The 22,186-nt window shown below is 36.2% G+C and overlaps 1 protein-coding gene across 1 annotated transcript in view; it reads right to left on the bottom strand.

Annotated features, from left to right (window-relative positions):
• Window positions 1-22,186, bottom strand: part of LOC145291503 (general transcription and DNA repair factor IIH helicase/translocase subunit XPB-like) — a 90,957-nt gene that overhangs the window by 7,258 nt on the left and 61,513 nt on the right. Inside the window, exon 20 of the mRNA XM_080137426.1 lies at window positions 21,347-21,460. Coding sequence (XP_079993552.1) covers window positions 21,347-21,460 — 114 coding nt within the window. The remainder of the gene's footprint in view (window positions 1-21,346; window positions 21,461-22,186) is intronic.

Genomic DNA, 22,186 nt, shown 5'->3' with positions numbered 1-22,186 from the left:
ATGATCTTAGGATGTGATTTGGAAAATCATTGATGTAGATCAGGAAGAGAGTTGGGCCCAGGACAGACCATATAATTGTTTTAGTTTTGGCATAGAGTGGGCTGGGCAAATTAGGTGCTCACACAAGTAAACCATTAGCTAGTCTTTACCTATAAGGTTGTAGCCTCAGGACAGTCCACTGGAGATAAGTGCAGTGTCTCTTTCCATGCATGACATAGCACTGCAGTTATTCTGATATTATACAACTGTTGATGAAGCGGTTATTCTTAGCACTACCAAAGAGTTAGGAATCTTGTACTATCAGTTGAAAACAACAGCAAGATAAGCTGTGAAACCTATACCCTCAACCTGCTAGTGTGACCAGTCTAGTCATGTAAAAATAAGTGGTAAGCATGCTAGAGAGAAACAGAGAGAGATGTTCATTGTCTTCACTAAGAAACAAGACCAAGCACCAGGTGCCTCTGGAGAGTACCTAAGATGGTACTTCTGTGAAAAAGGAGTGTAAAAGCTGGGCAATAAACAGAGTTTACCTACTCCTTAATCAATTTTTGATTTGCAAACTTGATAATTTGTTGGGTTTTTTTTTACTTAGGAGTCACCACTTATCAAGGCCTGGAGGCTACTCAAGGATAAGGGTTAATGAATGTAAGGTTGTAGTCTAGTAATCATTAATCATGTAAATTGGGTAGAATTTGATTATTTATGGGGACGGCTCAACAAGAACTTGTTTACATTGGATTTGAAGGCTACCATGTTGTAATTAACCGGGATGCAAGACAGCGGAACAGTGTTCCACAGGCAGGCAGTTCTGGGAAAGAAACTTTGTTCATGGAATCTGTGTTTAGATTTTGGCACAGATAGAGAGTGGGGGGGGGGGATCGTTTATAATGGTTGTAGCAAGTCAAGTATTTTTGTGAAAGTTTGACAAGGAAAAACCAAAGATTGGAGTTCAGTCGAGCACTTACCATGAAAATAATGATCGAGCAGAGACATGCTCACAACATCTCTTCTGTTGGAAAGAGGTTGCAGGGAAGAGAAAAGGGCACCACCTACTAGGTTTCAACAGACTCCATTCTAGGGCGTACCTGGCTCTTGCACAGAGGATTGAATCAGCAATGAGATACCTGCTGGGGCGGTAGAGTAATCCAACCATTTTTCCAGTGATCCTGGCAACAGATTTGATGTGACTGTTCCAAAGCTTGTAAAGATGTGAAGCTTTCCCAAGACGAAAGCCATTCGTTTCAATTTGGGTGTGATGAGGGTCAGAGCGATTATGTTGAAAATAGAGAAGACTGGTTTTCGATGCATTAAAATTAACCAGTCACCTTTTTCCCCATTGCACCACATTCTCAAGATCAGAAGAGAGAGAATCAGAAAGATCTTGGCCATTGCTAGTTGCTGAAGTGTAGCCATAAGATTGTGTTGTCTGCATAAATGTCTACAAATGATCTAAGAATGTGACTTGGGAGATCATTGATGAAGTTTATGAAGAGAGTTGCATCCAGGATGGAACCTTGAGGGATGCCAGCGTTAATATTAAGAGTTTCTAATTTTTGTCCATCAATGACTACATTTATAAGCCTATTAAAGAGAAAGGATTTAATAATTGATAGGGCATTTCCAGCTATTCCACAGCTGGCGATCTTGTGAAGTAGACCTTTATGCCAAACTCTATCAAAAGCCTTTGATATGTTGACATGTTTGAGTTTCCAGCTCTAGATTGACTTTCTAGGTCTAAGGAGGCTTCTCTCTCTCAATGATTTGATGTCAAGAAAAGCACAAATTTTACATCGTTCCTTCTCTTAAATGGATAATCTAACAAGACCTATGGGTCCATCTCACTGAGATGGGTAATCCTGTGCCTGGATACTATGCCAAATATTTTTATGCCCCTGCTGGGTGTATATGCTTTGAGTATGCACTTCAAGTTTTTGTGAATTATCATGAAGATTTAGAGATAAATAACTCAACAGCGTTACATATTATAAAGTACAAGCGAAAAAAAAAAACTCAAACTCGTTGGGTTACCCACTGAGTTCAGATTAGATTTTTTGAATCAGGATAAAGTGAGTATGCAAGACCAGTTAAATATTTAAAATAAAAGATAAAATGCCAAATTAGTGTTTCCTGCTCCCTGTACTTTCCCCATCTTTTACTTTTTTTTTTTCACTCTACAGTTACAGGTTAAATAATATTACTACTTGTGTAATATTTCCATTTGTTCATAATGGACTATTTGTATCTTTTTTATTTTCTTTATTACTCTTGTTAATAAAAAAGAAAAGAAAGAGACAATGGCGACAGTAATAGACAACGTATAGAATAAGAGCAGGTGGAGAGGGTCAAACAACATACTGTAAGAGAGGATAAAAGCGATAGTAAAAAGTAGTGATGGGACGATTCTAATACAAGTTTTAATTTTGTTTGGTTCCAAATTCCAATACAATTACTGATTCTGATTCTTTTTAAAGCTTTAAATATTTAGCTATAGAGCTGGGTCTTTTTGCTGTTGTTTGTTTGTATTTTGTGGATTACTGTAAAAATCCATGTAATATGTGCATATATTTAAAAGCATAAAAACACACTTGTAGCAGAAGAAAACAAAAAAAAATTTCTTTAAATCGTTTTTGGCATTGGAAAAAAAACACAATTTTTTTGGATACTGATACCTCAAAAAGTTTTCCGATTCCGATTAATCATTCCAGCATTTGTAAAAAGTTAGAGGTCACTTAACAAGTTAATTGCAAATTACAGTTAATTAGAACCATTAAAATGCAAAGAGAGTAGAAAGTGGATCTCCAGTTTACTTTCAGCAACCTTGTAATTCTCAATTCCCCTTATTTTATCCTTTAATCCTCAAATTCCAAGAGTGATGTTTCTGACAAAGAGGGAAGAATTACTGTCTTCTGGATTAGAATCTATTCCATCTAATACTTATCACTGGCAAATTTTGGACTTTGAAGTAGTATTTTTTTTTTTTAGCAATTTATTTATTGCGGACTATTATCCTCATTTTTTTTTTTTTTTTCATGACGTTTTGGCCAACTATTCCTCTGGCCTTCTTCAGGTGGTAACCGCAACGGGATAGGAATCTTCTAACTGCATCCTCAGCAATTACTGCCTTCTGTAGTTGTTGTCATCTCACCGCGTTCACAATAATGTATTCCAAGTGAATAATATACATATTTTTTAGCTCCTGACATTAAGTGGCTTCATGACTTGTCTGGAGCAATTTCCAGTAAAAAAAAAAAGTTTTTTAAACATAATTCAATCCAAAAACTAAAGATTATTTCAACATGTATTTTATGTGATTAAAATATATCGGAAAAAATCTTTGATTAACTTAGCTTTAGTATAATAATTGATACTATTCGCAATGAATGAAGACTCCATGTACTCCTGCTTCCAATATTATCATTTTTATTATTTTTTTGATTCCTATAATTTTCAAGTTATAAATAAAATAAAATATAAAGTCATCTTTGCTGTTTATGGATGTCTGAGATGAACCCAGACCCCACAAAATTATTGTAAGACATGATAATACAAAATGAATATCATCATTGGATTTTTCATTACATTTTAATTTTACTGGTCCATTTGGCGATGGTTAATGTATTCAATAATGGGTCAGGAGACAAAGTTCAATCTTTGGTAGAGGCATATCAAAGACTAAAAAAATGGTACAGACGCCATCTTACTAAACACTCAGCATTATAAGATAAGAATCAAGGGTAAGTGGAGCAATTCAGGGAAAGGAGTGATTCTTTCCTCTACATCTTGGTTCAACAAAGTTAATCCATTTTTTTTTATTGTTATTTGATATTAGTATAGACCTTTGTATAACAGAGTATGGGTGAGCGCATAGCAGCTGTATGCAAATGACATAGCCGTGCATGAGGTGACATCACGGCAAGGAAGAAGAAAAAAGATTATAAAAAGAAGAACGTGTTCACAGCCCGATGATCACGTTAGAGACATGTGAGGGACGTCACAGCCGATACAAGAAATCACATGTGGCCAGAGAAGGGAGAATAAAGGGTTTTTGTTAACACATGAAACACTGAGTTGAATTTTTTCCCCCCTCTTCCTTGTGATGGAATCTACAACGTGTTGGGTCCCTATATATTAATGACTGTGTTACATTTTTTTTCAGGTAATACATGATAGAGGGACAAGCATACAGCACCCTACTAAAAAAATAAAAGACAAAGACATTTAGATTTAGGCTAAAAATAGTGTTCCATTAGATAAAGCAAGTAGTGGGAAGAGAGGAATGGGCATGGTAACAAAATGGAGTCATTATCCATACATCCAAAGACACTGTTGTGCATCTCATAGTTAATATTCCCATCTTTATGGAACCAAATGAATAGCTCTGAAGAAGTTCAGAACTCAAAATAATGGATTTTTCCAAACTCCAATTGTAACATTGCGCGGACAGTTATATGCAAATACTGAGTTGTGAGCAAAATGACGTTGTGGTAAGGAAAAAGAAGAATATAAAAAGGAGAGAACACGTTCGAATAGACGATCACATCAGAAACGTCACAGCCATAATGAAAAGTCACGCGTGGCGGGAAAATGAGGAAATAAATGCCGTTGTTACAAAAAAAAAAAAGAATTGAAGTTCTTTCTTATTCTTTGTCTCCTTTACGACTGAGGTTACAACGTGTTGGGTAACGTTACACAATTACAGAAGAGAGAAGTCACAACATGCATAAAAATATTATACATTCTGTTGATGGTTGGTTTTGTTTTACGGGATATCAACCCTTTTCGGGTTATTTAATGCCGAATCCAAAGATTTTGAAGAAAAATTTTTTAATAGAATATATTTGTTGTTTTCAAGTCAGTTTCTATTTAACCCATAGTTGGGACCCTAACAGGTACTACCACTCCAGGTCAGAGTGGACCTGGGAGCAATGGTAATTAAAGGGTGGCTCCACACTCCCCAAAGCCGCAAGCGGGGGCCTCACCATCAGATATAGTTTAAGGTCATATCCAGGACCATATTCTGTTGATGCAAGCTTATAACAATAATTGCTTAAAGGGCAATTGGAAATTTGACAAGACTGCCTCCGTCTTTGTGCGCCTATTCATGGAAAAACATGTTAACATTTTATTGAATATTTGCATTTTTCTACAGTTTCTGTTATCAACAACCGTTTTCTATTTCTTATGATTACATATGTAAAATCCAGATTTCAAAATAGTGAATTCAGAATTTAACATTACATCAACTTCAATTAGGGAGATTGCAACACTCATAAAATTCTTAAAAAGTATCTTGATATCAAACTTGAAGTCATCGAAAGGGTAATTCGATTGTTTACATCTTTGCACAATTGCTCATGAAAAGAAACATCTTGCTGAACATTTTTCTTACCAACAACTGTTTCCTATTTTCACCAATCACATATATAACGTAAATAGATTGTGATAAATTTCCTGAGGTTTTTTTGTGTGTGTATGTGTGGGAGACACTTTATCGTATAAGTATGTGCGTTTGTCTGTCTCCTTATTGTCCTTAACTTTTATTGGATATTTATTTCCCCAACACGGCTCTCTATCTTCTTCTGTTTATGCTCCTTTCATTCATATGCGATCAATATCTACTGATTATCCAATGGACCAGCTGTTACAGTAATTGCTAATCTTTTTATCTATCAAGAAAGCACTTTTAACAACCATCACAGTTTATCAATATCGATTAACTTAATTTAATTAAGCAATATATCAGATACCAAAGGAGCCCAAGATTAGAAGACATTTTATTGCATTGTAATTTGGTGAGATTTGCTAAGAAAATCATAGGAATTTAGAGAAGAGAGAGAAATGGCAACTCATGACATTTCAAAATATTCAAGGAACTGATTTAATATTTTGTTACACACACACACATTTATATGCTATAATGACTGTGCCCCATTGGGTCACAATTTGTTTTGTTTTTTTTAACATTTTCACCCCAAACAAGGCACATCGCCACTTTGAAGTAGGAGGCTACTATCAGGAACATAAGCTACAGGGGTACTATGTAGGGAGTTGGACAGCAAGATGTCTGTCCACATTACACTTGAACTTCTCATGCCAGTAGAGTTGGGGAGGCAGGGATCTGGAAAGGAGTTCCAAAATCTAGCAATTTTGTGGAAGAAACTACTAAAGTAGAAAGCTCTCTTACATCTAGGAATCTCTACTGTGTAGGGGTGGGATTTAGCTGCTTGTCAGATTTGTCAGAGGTATTTACCTCGAGGGGGTACAAGTGCTTTCAGTTTGTGAGAGCATTCACCATTAAAATACTTGTAGAACAAGCAAAGGGATGCAACATTTCATCGATGGGACAGAGGCTGAAGCTTAGATGACAGTTCAGGACCTATCAGGTTGACAAACTGATTGAATTACAATTCAGGTTCTGCTATACAGAAGTAGAGTGTGACCCACCTGACATCCAGTTGTAAGGTTCTGCTGGGGAATGGCTACTATATGATACGACACAATGGTGTGTGTAAATATTTCCACTGGACCATCTGCAAAAAGTTGACTATTGAATGCAGTAGCAAGTCCTGGGAAAATATTCCAGAAATAACATTTGGAAATAAGCCATACACCATACACTATGACTATGCAATTCCGACTTCTACGTACCTTGAAAACGGAGCTGTTAAACCTGACATAGTGATATGGAACAAGAAGAAAGGAGCAACCTTAGTAGAAGTTAATGTCCTCAATAGTGCTAAGTTAAACAGAGCTGAGAAGAAAAAGATAGCAAAATACCAGTGTCTTATGTACGACATGAAAAGAAACTGGCATCTTAAGAAGATCTCTATCATTCACATAATTATTGAAGCAACTGGACTCACGAAAAAGAATTTCAGAAATTATCTAGCAAATAATGAACCAAGTGCAAAAGAGATTCAAACAATTGCACTTAAAAGGACAGTCAGAATCTTTAAAAGATCTCTCGGTTGAAATATATAAGATAGTGGGCGAATGTTTGGCATCTGGTAGGATGCTCCATCCCTAGCTTGAACAAACTGATAAGAAAATTGAAAAAAAAAATATTAAGATAATGGTCTTAGCAATGACAAGTGCAGATTCTGATACATAGAAGAAGAGGGTGTGAGCCACTTGACATCCAGCAATAAGGTTCTGCTAGCAGATGGCTACTATACAATGGAGTGTGCAAATATCTCCACTAGACCATCTGTAAAAAGTTGAATACTGAATACAGAAGTCCTGGGAATACAAACCAGAAAGCACATTTGGAACTAAGTGATACACCATGTGACTGAAGTCTTCCAACGTTTACAATCCTATGGATTAAAAATCAATGATGCAAAGTATGAATCCAGTGTTAATTTCCTGGATTTCCTTGGACACCAGATCGACAAGTCTAAACTTACACACTTGCCTTCAAAAGGGCAAGATTTTCCTATACCTCCTTGCATCAATTATGGCGTTGCATTGGACTTGTGAACTACTACTGTCGATTCATTCCCAACTGTCCACATCACCTGTCCAAGCTCACTGAAGCACTCCATACGTGAAAGAAGACCCTGTCTCTCTCAGAAGAAGCCCAGACATCTTTCCACACTTCCAAATAGCTCTGGTGGATTTCAAAAAACTATCGTACATCAACCCTGACCCATCAGCTAAGCTCTTTCTTTCGACAGATTCTTTTGATGTAGCTGTTGGTATTGTACTCAACCAGGTTGTAAACGATCAAATGTGACCACTGTCTTTGTTTTCTGCTAAGCTGAACACCCCTAACCCTAACCCTAACCCCTCAGCATAAATACAGCATTTTTGGTCAAGAACTACTCACCATGTACTTAGCAGTTAAACATTTTTTTTTTCAAGTAAGAAGGAAGACAATTCACTATAAGGCTGCTGCGAAGAAGGTGGGCTCTCTCTACCACACTAGAAAACTACTTCCGCCTGAAAGTATCCTGTACCTTTATAAGGCCACCATTCACTCATGTACGGAGTATTGTTGTCACATTGGGGCTGGTGCATCTGCTACATGTTTCTCACTCCTGGACAGAGTTCAAAAGAGAGTCACCAACCTGATAGGTCCTGAACTGTCACCTAGGCTTCAGCCTCTGTCCCAGCGACGAAATGTTGCATCCCTCCGCCTGTTCTGCAGGTTCTTTAATAGTGAATGCTCTGATGAACTACAAACACTTATACCCCCTCGATGTGAATACTTCCGACAAACTCGACAAGCAGCTAAATCCCACCCCTTCACCGTAGAGATCCATAGTTGTAAGAAGGCTTTCTACTCCAGTAGTTTCTTCCCCAGAACTGCTAGACTTTGGAACTCCCTTCCAGGATTCTGCTTTCCCAACTGTACTGACATGCAGAAGTTCAAGTGAACAAGGCATCTTGCCACTCAACTCCCTTCATAATACTCCTGCAACTTATATCCCCGATAGTAGCCCTCTACTTCAAAGTGGCACTGTGCCTTGTTTGGGGTGAAAATTGAATAGCAAAAAATAAATAAATTTTCACTGACCACAAACCACTGATTTTTTTCCCTTATATCTAGTAAACACTCACCCAGAGAATTTTGACAGATGGATTATGTGAGACAATATTCTGCCAACATCTGATATTTACCAAGCAAAATGAATATTGTGGCTGACACCCTTTCCTGCTTTTGCAATCTCAACAGTCTTGAGAAACCTCTCTCACATCCCACAATATTACATATTACATTTACACTCGTGAACAAAAAAAATGGGCCATGATTAAAATTGGAACAAAAAAATGGGCCATGAAATTGGAAATAAAAAAATTTTTTAAATGTTTATCGCTTGTTTGCTAATAATTAGCTGTTATTTAGTATTTTTCAGATTATTAGTATTAAAGATGAGTCCAAGAAAAGTAAGATGACATCTTGATGAAAAAATTAAAAAACCGAATTGCAGGATTACGACAGGCAAATTTGACTTACAAGCAGATTTTCGACATTTTGAAAGAAGAAAAGGTGGCAACATCTCTTTCAGCTGTGAAGAGAATTGGGCAAAGGTTCGAAATTGAAGGCACAGTGAGCAGGAAAGTTGGTTCTGGTCGCCCCAGAGCATCCACAATGAAGGAAGATCACAGGCTTAAAATGACCGTTTTGAGAGATCGAAAAAAAACTTATGTTGACCATAGCAAACAATTCGAAACAGCAAAAGGAAATTCTCTTTCTAGAGTGACAATATCCAGAAGGATGAAGGAAATGGGATTTTCATCAAAAAGATGTGCAAAAAAACCTTTGTTAACTAAGAAGAACATCAGTGACAGAAAGACATTTGCATCATGTTATGGTACGAAAGATGCAGATTGGTTTAGAAATGTTTTCTGGTCGGACGAATCAAGATTTTGCCTTGCCAGTGATGCCCCTGAACGTTGAATCCGAAGATCCGGAGAAAGATTTTCACCGAATTGCATAAAAACCACAGTAAAACATGGAAACGGAGGAATAATGGTATGGGGGACCTTTTCTGCTGCAGGAGTTGGGGAAATTATCAGATGTGATGCGTCAATTAATGCCAAAGAATACATTCAAATATTAGAAAGAGGTCTATTACCAAGCATCCAGAAGTTAGAAATGAACAATGACATTATTTTTCAACATGATAATGCCCCTGCACACACAGCAAAAGTCACAAAGAAGTGGCTTACTTATAATTGAATTGATGTGATGTTTTGGCCTGGCCAAAGCCCAGATTTAAACCCAATGGAAAATATTTGGGCTATAATATCTTGTGCATTAGTTAGAAAAACTTTTTCCAACAAAGAAAAATTATGGGAAGCAGTACAAAGATGTTGTGAAGGAACATAACTGGCTATACACCGGTTACAAACTGTATATATATATTGGACTGTTTGGCAGACAGCGGCAGACAGCGGCAGACAAGCAGTCGCAGTAAGACGGATAGTCTTACGTGTTGATTATCAGACTTTCTTCCCCATACTTGTTACTATGTACTTCTATTTACCTTAGGCGAGCAGCCTTACGTTCCTGTATTATAAATAAACCCCATTACACATACCACTCGGTGTAACTCACGTTTGTCTTTATTTCCTAAGTATTTAGGAATATAACAATGGCGACGAAAGGATGTTCTTTCTCTTAACAGAGATAAATTACCGTACCAAGGACTGTGTACAATGCAAGGATTTTTTGTTTTACGAAAAAAACAAACTACACAAGGATTTTTGACCACGTGCGTCAATGAATTTAAAAATTTTTCCTACCTAAAGTAGCGAAAAGTACGGATTTTTCTTCGTAAAGAACTCACAAGAAATTATAGAAACATGTTCAAGGTAAAGTGGAATTTATATTTATTTTGACAAGTAAAAAAAAAAAAAAAAAAAATGGTCGCAAGTTGAATTCGAAACTACACTAAAGGATTACGAGTTTCGAAAGAAAAAATATAAATACAACGACTATTGTACCATTTTATGCCACGTGGGAACGGCAGCCATATATTTTTTTTTTTTGGAAAATTAATTGTTTGTTATTGCCTTTATATAAATAATTGGAACTATTTGTCGTGGGAAGTAAGAAATATTTTGTGTATGAACTTACGTTGTTGAAAAAAAAAAAAAAAAAAAAAAAAAGAATTATTTTACAAAGCCTGTTGAATTACTATGGATGAACTTTGTTGAAACGTGTTGTGTCTGCATATTGCTACTAATTTACGATATACGTAAATTTACGATTTTTCTTTGGAATTATTGTGTAGAATTCGAAAAGACATTTTTGTACTAGAAGCTAACATGGAACAATTAGCAGAGTTAACTAAGGCTCTAGCCCTTAGCATCCAGGAACAGACAAAAATGACTCAACAATTTTTAGCGCAACAACAACAACAACAACAAATTCAACAACAACAGCTACAGCAACAGCTGCAACAACAACAAGAAAGAACACAAAAAACTTTAGAGGCACAACAAGAACAAACAAACATACTACAATGACAAATGTCGACACAGCAAAAGAATTTAGAAAAGCTAATTCTAACGTCGACCGGGAAGAAGACTAATTTTTCTGCCGAGGGTATTTCAAATTCACTAACGGAATTTCGTTACTCCCCGGATACTGGTGTTACTTTCCCTGCATACTACAGAAGATACGAAACAATTTTTACGAAAAGATGTTTAGACTGGACCGATGAGGAAAAAGTTACCCTGCTACTACAAAAACTGGGTACTGATGAAAACACCAAGTATACAAATCTAATTCTACCAAAAAAACCGGAGGAGGTTTCGTTCGAGGAAACAATTAGTACCTTGTCGAAAATATTTGATAAAAGGGATAGCCTATTTCACTCTAGATACAAATGTTTGAACATTCAGAAGGCAGAAGCTGAAGACTATCTAGAATATGCTTGCACTGTGAACTGTTTATGCGAATCATTTAAATTGAATGAAATTTCCGCAGACCAATTTAAATGTTTAATCTTTGTACAAGGTCTCACAGCACCAAGGGACAAAGATATACGTTCACGGATCCTAACAATTATGGAGGCGGATCCTAACATAACATTGCAAAAAGTCACTGAAGAGTGTCAACGTCTGATTAACATAAAGAAAGACAACACTCGCATTGAAGAGAAAAATATTTTTAAGGTGCAGCAAGTAAAAAGGCAAGGGACCACAAGAAAGTCCAGGTTCCAAGAACACAGGATCCTTAAAGGATACAAAGACCCAAAGCTAAAGTGTAAATGTTGTGGTAGTTTAAGACACAACAATAAGACCTGCTGGTTTAGGAACAAAATATGTTATGAATGTGGTCTCAGAGGTCACAAGGGAACATACTGTGCCCAGAAGAAAAGACAAGGGACCGATAATGTAAATACGCTTCGCATGAATAAAGAAAAAAGCTGCGAAAGACGGAAATATGTTGATGTTCGGATAAATGGACATCTGGTTACATTGCTTCTGGATAGCGGTGCAGATATTAGTATTATAAATGAAGATATATGGAAAAGGATAGGTCGACCTGAATTAACGAAAACCAGAAAGACGGCGAGAAGTGTGTGCGGCAAAAGATTAGAGTTCAAGGGAGAATTAAAATGCAAAGTGACATTCGCTAACCAGACTCATAAATCCAAAGTGTACGTCGTACCAGGAAAGAATACATGCCTGTTTGGGGTAGATTGGATTGTCCTGTTTAATTTATGGGAGAAACCCATAAATTCGTTTTGTAACGTTTTAACTGCAGAAAAAGCAAACCAAAGGGAAGACTTCCTGAAGGATTTGAAAACTGAATTTCCCAATGTTTTTGCCGAAGGACTAGGACTCTGTATTAAGACAGAGGCAAAATTTGAATTAAAGAAAAATGCCACTCCAGTATTCAAACCTAAAAGGAATGTGCCTTTTTCAGCGATGGACGCAATCGAAAAAGAGTTGGATAGACTTCAACAACTGGAAGTCATTGAAAAAGTTAACCACACAGATTGGGCAAGTCCAACCGTGTATGTAAAGAAAAAAAATAACAGAATAAGGGTCTGTGGAGATTTTTCAACGGGTTTAAATGACTGTCTATTGGACCATAATTATCCCCTTCCGTCCGCAGAAGATCTGTTCTCTAAGCTTAACGGAGGAAAAATTTTTTTCTAAGATAGACCTCTCAGATGCTTACTTGCAAATTAAGATCAGCGATGAATGCTCCAAATACTTAGGCATAAATACTCATAAGGGCATTTTTAAGCTAAAGAGGCTTCCTTTTGGATTAAAGGTTGCTCCTGCTATTTTCCAGCAAATTATGGACACGATGCTGGCAGGGTTGGAATTTTCAATGGCCTACCTTGACGATATCCTAATTAAAAGTGAAAATTTGCAAGATCATAAGAAGCATGTAAAAGAAGTATTCAAAAGAATACAGGAATTTGGTTTTAAATTGAGCCCAGAAAAATGCGATTTTTTTATGAAAAAAATTAAATATCTAGGTCAAATAATCGACAAAGAGGGTCGAAGACCGGATCCACAAAGGACTGAAGCAATTGAAAAGATGCCTGCTCCAGATTCAGTGACAAAATTAAAATCGTTTTTGGGATTAGTTCAATACTATGCAATTTACATCCCTAACATACATAATTTAAGAGCTCCTCTTAACGAGTTACTGAAAAAGGGTGTTAAATGGAACTGGAATAAGGAATGTGAATCTGCTTTCCAAAATATCAAAAGATGTCTACTGTCAGACTTAGCATTGGCACATTTCAATCCAGAAAAGGAACTAATACTAGCAACGGACGCCAGTGATTACGGTGTTGGCGCTGTATTACTTCACAAGTATGAGGATGGTAGGACAAAAGCTATCGCCCATGCTTCAAGAACGTTGGTTGCAGCGGAGAAAAATTACAGCCAAATTGAAAAAGAGGCGCTGTCGATAATATTTGGAATTACAAAGTACAATCGATTTCTCCATGGACGATCTTTTATTTTGCAAACCGACCATAAACCCCTACTTACCATATTTGGATCAAAGAAAGGCATTCCCACACATACTGCGAATCGATTACAGCGATGGGCTGTAACCCTCTTAAACTATCAGTTTAAGATGGAACATGTATCCTCAAAAAAGTTAGGACACGCAGATGCATTATCACGGTTGATCCCTAAAAGAAGCGAAAGTTTCGAAGAAACGGTAATTGCTGCGCTTAAAGACGAAAGTGAATGTACAAGTTCAATGTGTAATATGATACGTGAACTTCCGGTAACTTTCGAAAAAATAAAAAAAGAGGTAGTAAATGACATTTTCATTAAGAAAATGAAAAATCAATTGGGATGGATAAAAAAAAATAAAAAGGTAGATCAAACAACGCCTTTTTCCATCTGTGAAGATGTGCTCATGTATGGTGAGAGGATCATAATTCCACTAACGTTACAGAGGAAAATTCTGAAGGAATTTCATACAGGTCATCCGGGCATTTCGAGAATGAAATCCCTTATGAGAGGATATGTGTACTGGCCTGGTATGGACAAGGAAGTTGAAAAATGTGTCAAGACATGCAGAGGATGTCAATTAGCAGCTCGAGATCCTCCAGTAAAAACGACGCCATGGCCAAAGACGGACCTACCCTGGTCACGTCTGCATATTGATTATGCGGGACCTATAAATGGTTATTTTTACTTGATTATTGTAGATTCTTTTTCAAAATGGCCAGAAATATTTAAGTTTAGACATCCAACAGCAAAAAACACTGTGAGTGCGCTTAATGAAATTTTTAGCCGTTTTGGAGTGCCAAAAACCTTAGTGAGCGATAATGGAACAGCATTTACTGCTCATGAATTCAAAGAATTCTGTGACTCACTAAATATTCTACATATGACAACACCTGTGTACCATCCACGATCGAATGGGTTGGCCGAAAAATTTGTAGATACGTTTAAAAGGGCACTTAAGAAAAATCTTACTACGGACACAGACGAACAATGTATTCAAACATTTTTAGCAATTTACAGGGGGACACCAAATCCTAATAATAATGTCAATTCTTCCCCGGCTGAGCTAATGTTTGCAAGAAAGATAAGATCTGTCTTCGATAGGCTGCTACCAGAGAAAAAGAAAGTTTTCAAAAAAGAAAACCTTAATACCAAGTGCTTCTCCCCAGGTGAAAATGTATATTTCAAAAATTTTCAAAATGGACGAAATCAGTGGGTTGAAGGTATTATCAAAAAAAGGATTGGGAGCATGGTCTATACCATCCAAGGATTAAGTTTTGTCTGCAAAAGACACAGAAATCAAATACGTCCCAGACTGTCTCCAAATGTGGAAGAGACACCAATGGAAACATTGTGCGATATTTTTGATATACCAAAACCAGCGTGTGTACCGCAAACAATGAATATTTCGCCTGAACCGACCATACGGGCTGGACAGAAACCTTTACCCCGGGTAACGCTGACCAGAAGGAAAAGCGCAAGAAAGAGAAAAGTTACCAGGAGATTAAGCCCTGACCCTAAAAGGAAGAGGTATTTAAGCTAAAATCAGGAAGATTTCAGCTTCAGGGGGAGGTGTTGTGAAGGAACATAACTGGCTATACACCGGTTACAAACTGTATATATATATTGGACTGTTTGGCAGACAGCGGCAGACAGCGGCAGACAAGCAGTCGCAGTAAGACGGATAGTCTTACGTGTTGATTATCAGACTTTCTTCCCCATACTTGTTACTATGTACTTCTATTTACCTTAGGCGAGCAGCCTTACGTTTCTGTATTATAAATAAACCCCATTACACATACCACTCGGTGTAACTCACGTTTGTCTTTATTTCCTAAGTATTTAGGAATATAACAAAAGAGAATGGAATAACATCTCCTCTTCACAGTGCTCCAAGTTGGTTGAGAGCATGATAAAAAGAATTGATCTTTTCAAAAGAACTAAGGGCAATTCCATTCCATACTAAGTTTTTATTAAAGTAAATATCTTGCTCTTTATATTTTTTACTCATTTTCGTTTATTATTTAATTGCATTTTGTGTAATGCAGCTTTTTGTGCAATAAATTGTAAATTTCTTTCCTGGCCCATTTTTTTTGTTCATGAGTGTAGACTTGGATTAGATCATAGCTGAACAGGAACAAATTTATGTCAACTTCAACTATTTCGCTGAAAAAGACTCCGATCCCATTTTTGGATAAGCTAATCTGATGCAATATGTCTGTCACAGGTCCAAGGCTATACTTGCCTCCTTCTTGTCAGAAGAGAATTTTTCGTCACTTCCATGACTTAACGTACTCTGGCAAACGTGCAACAGTCAAACTGATCACAGCTTGTTTTTTGGGGGGTTCCTAATATGAACGTTAACATACACCAGTGGATTCAGGCATATATTTCCTGACAAACTACAAAAGTACATCGCCATACTAAATCCACCCCAAACAACTTCCCTATACCTGATGTTCGTTTCTTATATATCCATTTGAATATCGTTGGCTCTCTGCCACCTTCCGTTAGTTATCGCTACATTCTTATGATGGTAGACTGCTTCACTCGTTGGCCAGCAGCAATCTCCTTACATGACATTTCCACAGAAGCCGTAGCTCATGCATTTGTAGAAAATCGGATCTCTAACTTGGTGTACCCATCACTGTTACCACTGACAGAGGTTCCCAGTTTACATCATACACTTTCCAAGACCTTTGCCAGTCCTTCAGAATTTCTCACATTGCAACAATTGCCTATCATCCTTCCACTAATGGAATGGTAGAATGCTTTCACTGTCAACTCAAAGCTGCCCTATCTGCCCAGCCCAAATCACATCGCTGGAGCGAACATTTATCGCTTCAGTCCATTATTAAAGACCTGAAGACTACACAAGCAGAAATGGTTTTTGGAACCACCCTCTGCTTTCACAGTCAACAGATTCACATCCGTAACCACCTCCGTTTATGCAGACTGTCTGAAACTCACAATGTCTCGAGTGATGTACACTCCACTGTACTGTCACTTCCAAACCGTACTATCCACCTGATCTTCAATCATGTAAGTACGTTTTCATCCATATAGACTTGATACGCAGACTTCTACAGCCGCTCTACGATGGGCCATATCAAGTGTTGGAACACTCTGACAAATACTTAGTTATCAACCACAATGGCAAACGTGATTCAATTGCAATAGATCATATCAAACCAGCGTTCTAAGAAAGCTCATATGATTTAGCGTTCACTGCAACAAGTTTTTCTGACTCAGAATGCATCATTGCGCCCAACCCAAATACAATCGTCACGCCTGATCCAGATTCTATCATTACTGCTTCTCACACACCTCGTGGTGATGCTGACTTGCACCTTCCTGCTCCTTCTGTTAAACCCGTGACTCGCAGTGGCCATCATGTACGCAAACTTTGACATGTCTTAAACTTTTTTGCATATATACATATATATATAATTACATAATTTACTCACATAAAATTAATATACGAAAGTATAGATTTATGCGTAAACTTTAAGTATTTACTGCAAAAGCGCTTAATACGTAGGTAGACCTACTTACTATATATATATATATATATATATATATATATATATATATATATATATATATAGGTATTTAATTATTATAGTAGAAAATAATTATGACAGCCCCTTTAAGAAATTCGTTTCTTATCGTTGAGCACTTTCAGTTGAATTAAAAGTCGGTCAATTTAGCTCTTATGCGTAGATCATCGTATAACGATTAGATCACTGTCTGCCTGACGTAAATGAACACTTAAATTTAAGATATTTAAAATTCAACGTTATTTCAAGCGGTTAATGGTAGCCGAATGGATTAGGTCTCCGCTAATCGAGCCAGAAATGTCTCGTGATGCGGGGTTCGAATCGTTTGACTGGTAGTAATCGTAACACCCTGCACTGAAGATTCCCGAAAGGATGAAACACTAGTGTCTGTAGGTATTTAATTATTATAGTAGAAAATAATTATATATATATATATATATATATATATATATATATATATATATATGCTATACCACATCTACATCTGCATGCTAATTTTATTTACTTTTCTCTGTAGCCTCCAGCTATCTGAGGGGGAGGGGAGTATTATAGTGAACTAGTGCAACTGCTATAATCGGTTTGTGCATAGAACGAACACATGGTCACAAAGTGTAAAAGAAAACAGTAACAAAATTATCACCTCTTTTATCTGTCTACTGCAGACAGATGGCGTTCCTCATTTCACCTTTTACCTTTCTCTATCCACTTCCATTTCTGTCCTTTCTCTTCTTTTTCACCTCAACATGAACAAACATGCCATCACCTTTACGCATGTATACATATTCAAGGTAAGATGACTTAATTTCATCATAAACATTATTGGTCTGTAATGAACAATCGAACAAAATGTCTACAACAACATTAACTTATCTGAACACTTGGTACACACGCATTCACAATGAACTTATCAGAACTTTACTAGTTCGTACGCATTTACACACAAGGAACAAGTTTATGCATGATCATTCATGTGCACCCACATACACGCTCTCATTGTTCTTTTTCCATTGTTTGTAAATAAATGTATTTTTTACATATATTCTAACTCTGTATTTAGTAGTATTATTTTGTCGTGTATTCATTTTTTCATCTCTTTTTGTTTTTTTGGTTACTGTAAAATTATGCCCATAAATTTTTAAGTAAAATTGCCTGGCATTACTGATTTCTTTAGCTGAAATTCACTCAATGTTGTAGAAGTTGCTTTGCTGAGGATTTAAGAAGGTCATGATCTTTATCACAGTCATAGATTTGACAAGTTAACAGAAATGTATTGATGTCTCGTTAAACAAAAGTACTCTATAAAGGTTTCAAAGAAATTTAAGAAAGGTTAAATATCTTCTTAGAAATGATTGAGGATATTTTTAAGTGTAAAAAAATACATCAAAAGTTGTGTTCAGTGATGACAATCATAATGAAATTAAAATAAAGTAGCAGTAATGACTAGGAAAAAGGTTTGAAACTCGATCAGGGAAGCACTAACCTGTAACTTCAATCATACTGTTTAAGCTTAATTTCATTTAATTAAAAGGTGGCATCTTTTGATGTACTATTTTATCTTAATGTATAGAGAAAAGCAAACACAGAGTAATTGGCCCATCAATCAAAAGAATAACTTAGCGTCTGAATACATGAAAAAGGTTTGAAACTATCAAGGAACCATTTACACTGTGACTTCAATGGAAATGTTAAAGCTCAATTTTAATGAATTAATATGAAAATAATAATTGATTTTGTTACCTCAGTTCAGACTAATGCGTCTCACAAATCACTAGATGTTTTATTTCTTTGTTTCCTTTAAATCAGAAAATATAATATAATTTTCTGCTTTTTAACCAATGGCAATGCACATAATTCATGGGTTCATACTTATTGATGTGAATTTTCTTATTGCAATGTAATAACCAGTCATTTTGTTTCTCATATGCTGTGTTAATTCTTCACTAGTAGCATTTCATTTCAATATTTCTTTAATTTTCAAACTATGTGTCATGTAAAGCAAAAACCTTTTTTATGATGGCGATGAGGCAAGTCAGGGCCACTGCCACTGCTCGATCTGGGTTCAAGACCACAAGCAATCAAACCATTATTTAATATATGTTAGCCCATCATAAAGTCTATTTGAACCATAAGAAAGGTTTGAAACTTGATCAGAAATGCATTCACATTTTGACTTTAATGGGATTATTAAAGCTCAATTCCATTGAATAAAATAATGAAAACAATAATCAACTTGTTGCCTCAGTCAAAAATAATGCAGTTTACAAATCACTGGACATTTCTCTTTCATTTCTCTTTGTCTTCTTTGAGTTGGCAGATTTCAGACATTAAATAATCTCAGCAAATTCTTTTTAACCAATGAGAATACAGATAATTCATGGGTTGACCTTTTTCTTATTGATGCGGATTTGCTTATTGCAGTGCAATAACCGGTTGTTCTGTTTCTCATATGTTTGGAGTTTGATTTTCACTACTAATCTTTGATTTTGACATTTCCTTAATTTTCAAACTAGACACCAGGCAAAGAGAGAACCTTTTTTATGCTGGAGATGAAGCAAATCTAATTTCTAAAATCCTGAAGATGCATAAAAGCAGAAGCAGAGAGAGAGAGAGAGAGAGAGGGAGAGAGAAAAACATCACATCTTCTTGTCTGATTCTGGTTCATGGAACAAAGATGTCATATTCCAAAAATCATGTAAATCGATTAAGTACTTTTATTTTTAACTAAGAAAATCAAATTTTATAAGTATCTTAAAAGTAACTATCTCACCTGCCATTATGAAAAGATGTCAAGAATCGAAGGGAGATAACTCATCAATAATTCATAACTAGATTCATGTTATAATGCCAACAAAGTCACATTAATCGCTTAAAAATGATTTTTTTTTATAAAATAAAACTACTTGATCACTTTACATAATATTATAAATTATTTTTTTTATAAAATAAAACAACTTGATCAATTCACATATTTCCATTGTGGGATGGGCGCATACAGCATAAAGCTAGGGTCAGTAGTTTTTTTAATTAAGTTGAATTCTTAATAAGAATCCTTATCTCTAGCACATGTGTTATATATACCCTCTTATTGATGAGTGTATAAAATCCTTTGCACACGAGTTGGTCATCTTCCCAATGTCACTGCTCCCACAGCTACCATAATCACTAAGAGATCAAATTGTCGATAAAGCACACACAGGCTGATCGTTCATCGCCATCATAATCAGTGAGCTCCGGTTGCTTTCTCGTTGCTAACACTATAACCATACCAATACTTTTTGGTTAGTTTATAAAACAGGTTTATTGGAATGGACAGAACATAAACTTTGTATACATGTGAGAAAGAAAGAGATGAGATAGATAGATTTCACGACATTAGTTACCCAATGTATGTTGGTTGGTTTACTTGTTTTTGTTTTACGGCATATCAACCCTTTTCAGGTTATTTAATGCCGAATCCAAAGATTTTGAAGAAAACTTTTTGAATAGAATATATTTGTTGTTTTCAAGTCTGTTTCTATTTAACCCATAGTTGGGACCCTAACAGGTACTACCACTCTGGGTCAGAGTGGACCTGGGAGCAATGGCAATTAAAGGGTGGCTCCACACTCCCCAAAGCCCACAAGCTGGGGCCTCATCACTGGATATAGTTTAAGGTCATATCCCAGAAATGTATGTTGTCCTTATTTCTAAGACAACACATCAAAAGGTGGGTATGTATAATATATAAGGGAGATGAACACCCCTGCCTAGTACAGTTACAGCTCACCTTTGGGCAACATGTAGTACCAGTTCATCTCCTCTGATATTCTGGAAGGTTACCATAAGAGGGGAGTGAGAGTAGATGAAGTTTCTCAGCTGTGTTGAAGGCAATATATCTAGGAAAAAAGGGTTCTTTTGAGAAACCAAACGTGATAGATGGAGCTTGTTGGCCCTGTATGGCAATTTTCTAGTGATGGTATCACAAACAAAATACCCACATCCAATTTATCATGAGCCAACACAGAAGTAGTAAGGCTCAAAAAACTGTCATGAGAATAGTCATATCATTGCACTATCTGATCTAACCATGGATAACAAAACATAAAATAAAAATACCACAGAAAAATGTCTCCTCATTTAAATCTTATCAGCTAAGAATGAGGAAGAAAGAGCCCCACCCACGTTTTTGCATTACTTCAAAGAGCTCCCACCACATGGTTTGCATTACTTCCATTCGGTGCCCCCCCCCCTCTCTACTCTGACCTGCTATACTTTTCCATTAACACAACTGTTATTGTTTAACACGTTAACAAAACACAGCTGTCAGAATAAAAATGAACAACAAGATATTAAATACTTACCGCCGGTCGCATTGTACCAATTTCTCCTTCCTCTTCGGCATCAGCATCAGTCGCTGCTAGAACCTTCTGCAACAACTGAAGCTGATCTTCTTTGCTTTTATAGCCAAGGTTTTCCTACAAAATAAGCAGTACAAAGTTAACCGCTAGCAGACGTGTTACAAACAAGTTATTAAAAAGAATATTAAATTTTTACATTTAAGAAAGCTTTGTTTTTGTTTTTATTTCTTTAAAATAAAGTATTATCTTAAATATATGAACCAAGCTTTCAACCAGAATTTTTATTTTTTATTCATCATTTTCTTTCCTTGAAGATATAAAAATCTTGTTTTGCGAGAGCCAAAAAGTCAACCTATTTCTTATAACAAAAGAACATACACTACACTGACCCCTCCCCCAAAGGAGGATGTAATGCTTAGGAGGATGGTATCATGACAAATATATAACCTCTCCAAAATGAAGAGGTAATGATGCCTGGAAGGATTATCGGTACTTGTACAGTTTAATCAAGACATTAAAAAATGAAAATATCGAAAAAAAAAAAAAAGGTTATATTGTACGCATCCGTTTTGAACTGAAGATCCCCGAAAAAAAATTTCACTTAATTTGAGCAAGCATTTTTTTTTTACAGCGGAAAAACACGTTTTTATGATAGCACGTTGAAGGCAGACATCTTGGAATTTTTTTAATTTTTGTTTGGATTTTAGAAACGCCATGGGGAGATAACTCCATTTAAAGCGCCGACACTCCCTCCCCATCTTTAATACTAGCTTTTCTTCCTAAAAATCGAACCTTTTGCTCGATATCATAACAAATTTTTTTTTCGTTGTAAAACAAAAACTA

The sequence above is a fragment of the Euprymna scolopes genome, chromosome 12 (genome assembly GCF_053919585.1).
Source record: "Euprymna scolopes isolate OS-2025 chromosome 12, ASM5391958v1, whole genome shotgun sequence".
Taxonomy (NCBI): domain Eukaryota; kingdom Metazoa; phylum Mollusca; class Cephalopoda; order Sepiida; family Sepiolidae; genus Euprymna; species Euprymna scolopes.
The sequence above is the reverse complement of the archived record's forward strand: the minus strand, read 5'-3'. Positions and strand labels throughout refer to the sequence as shown.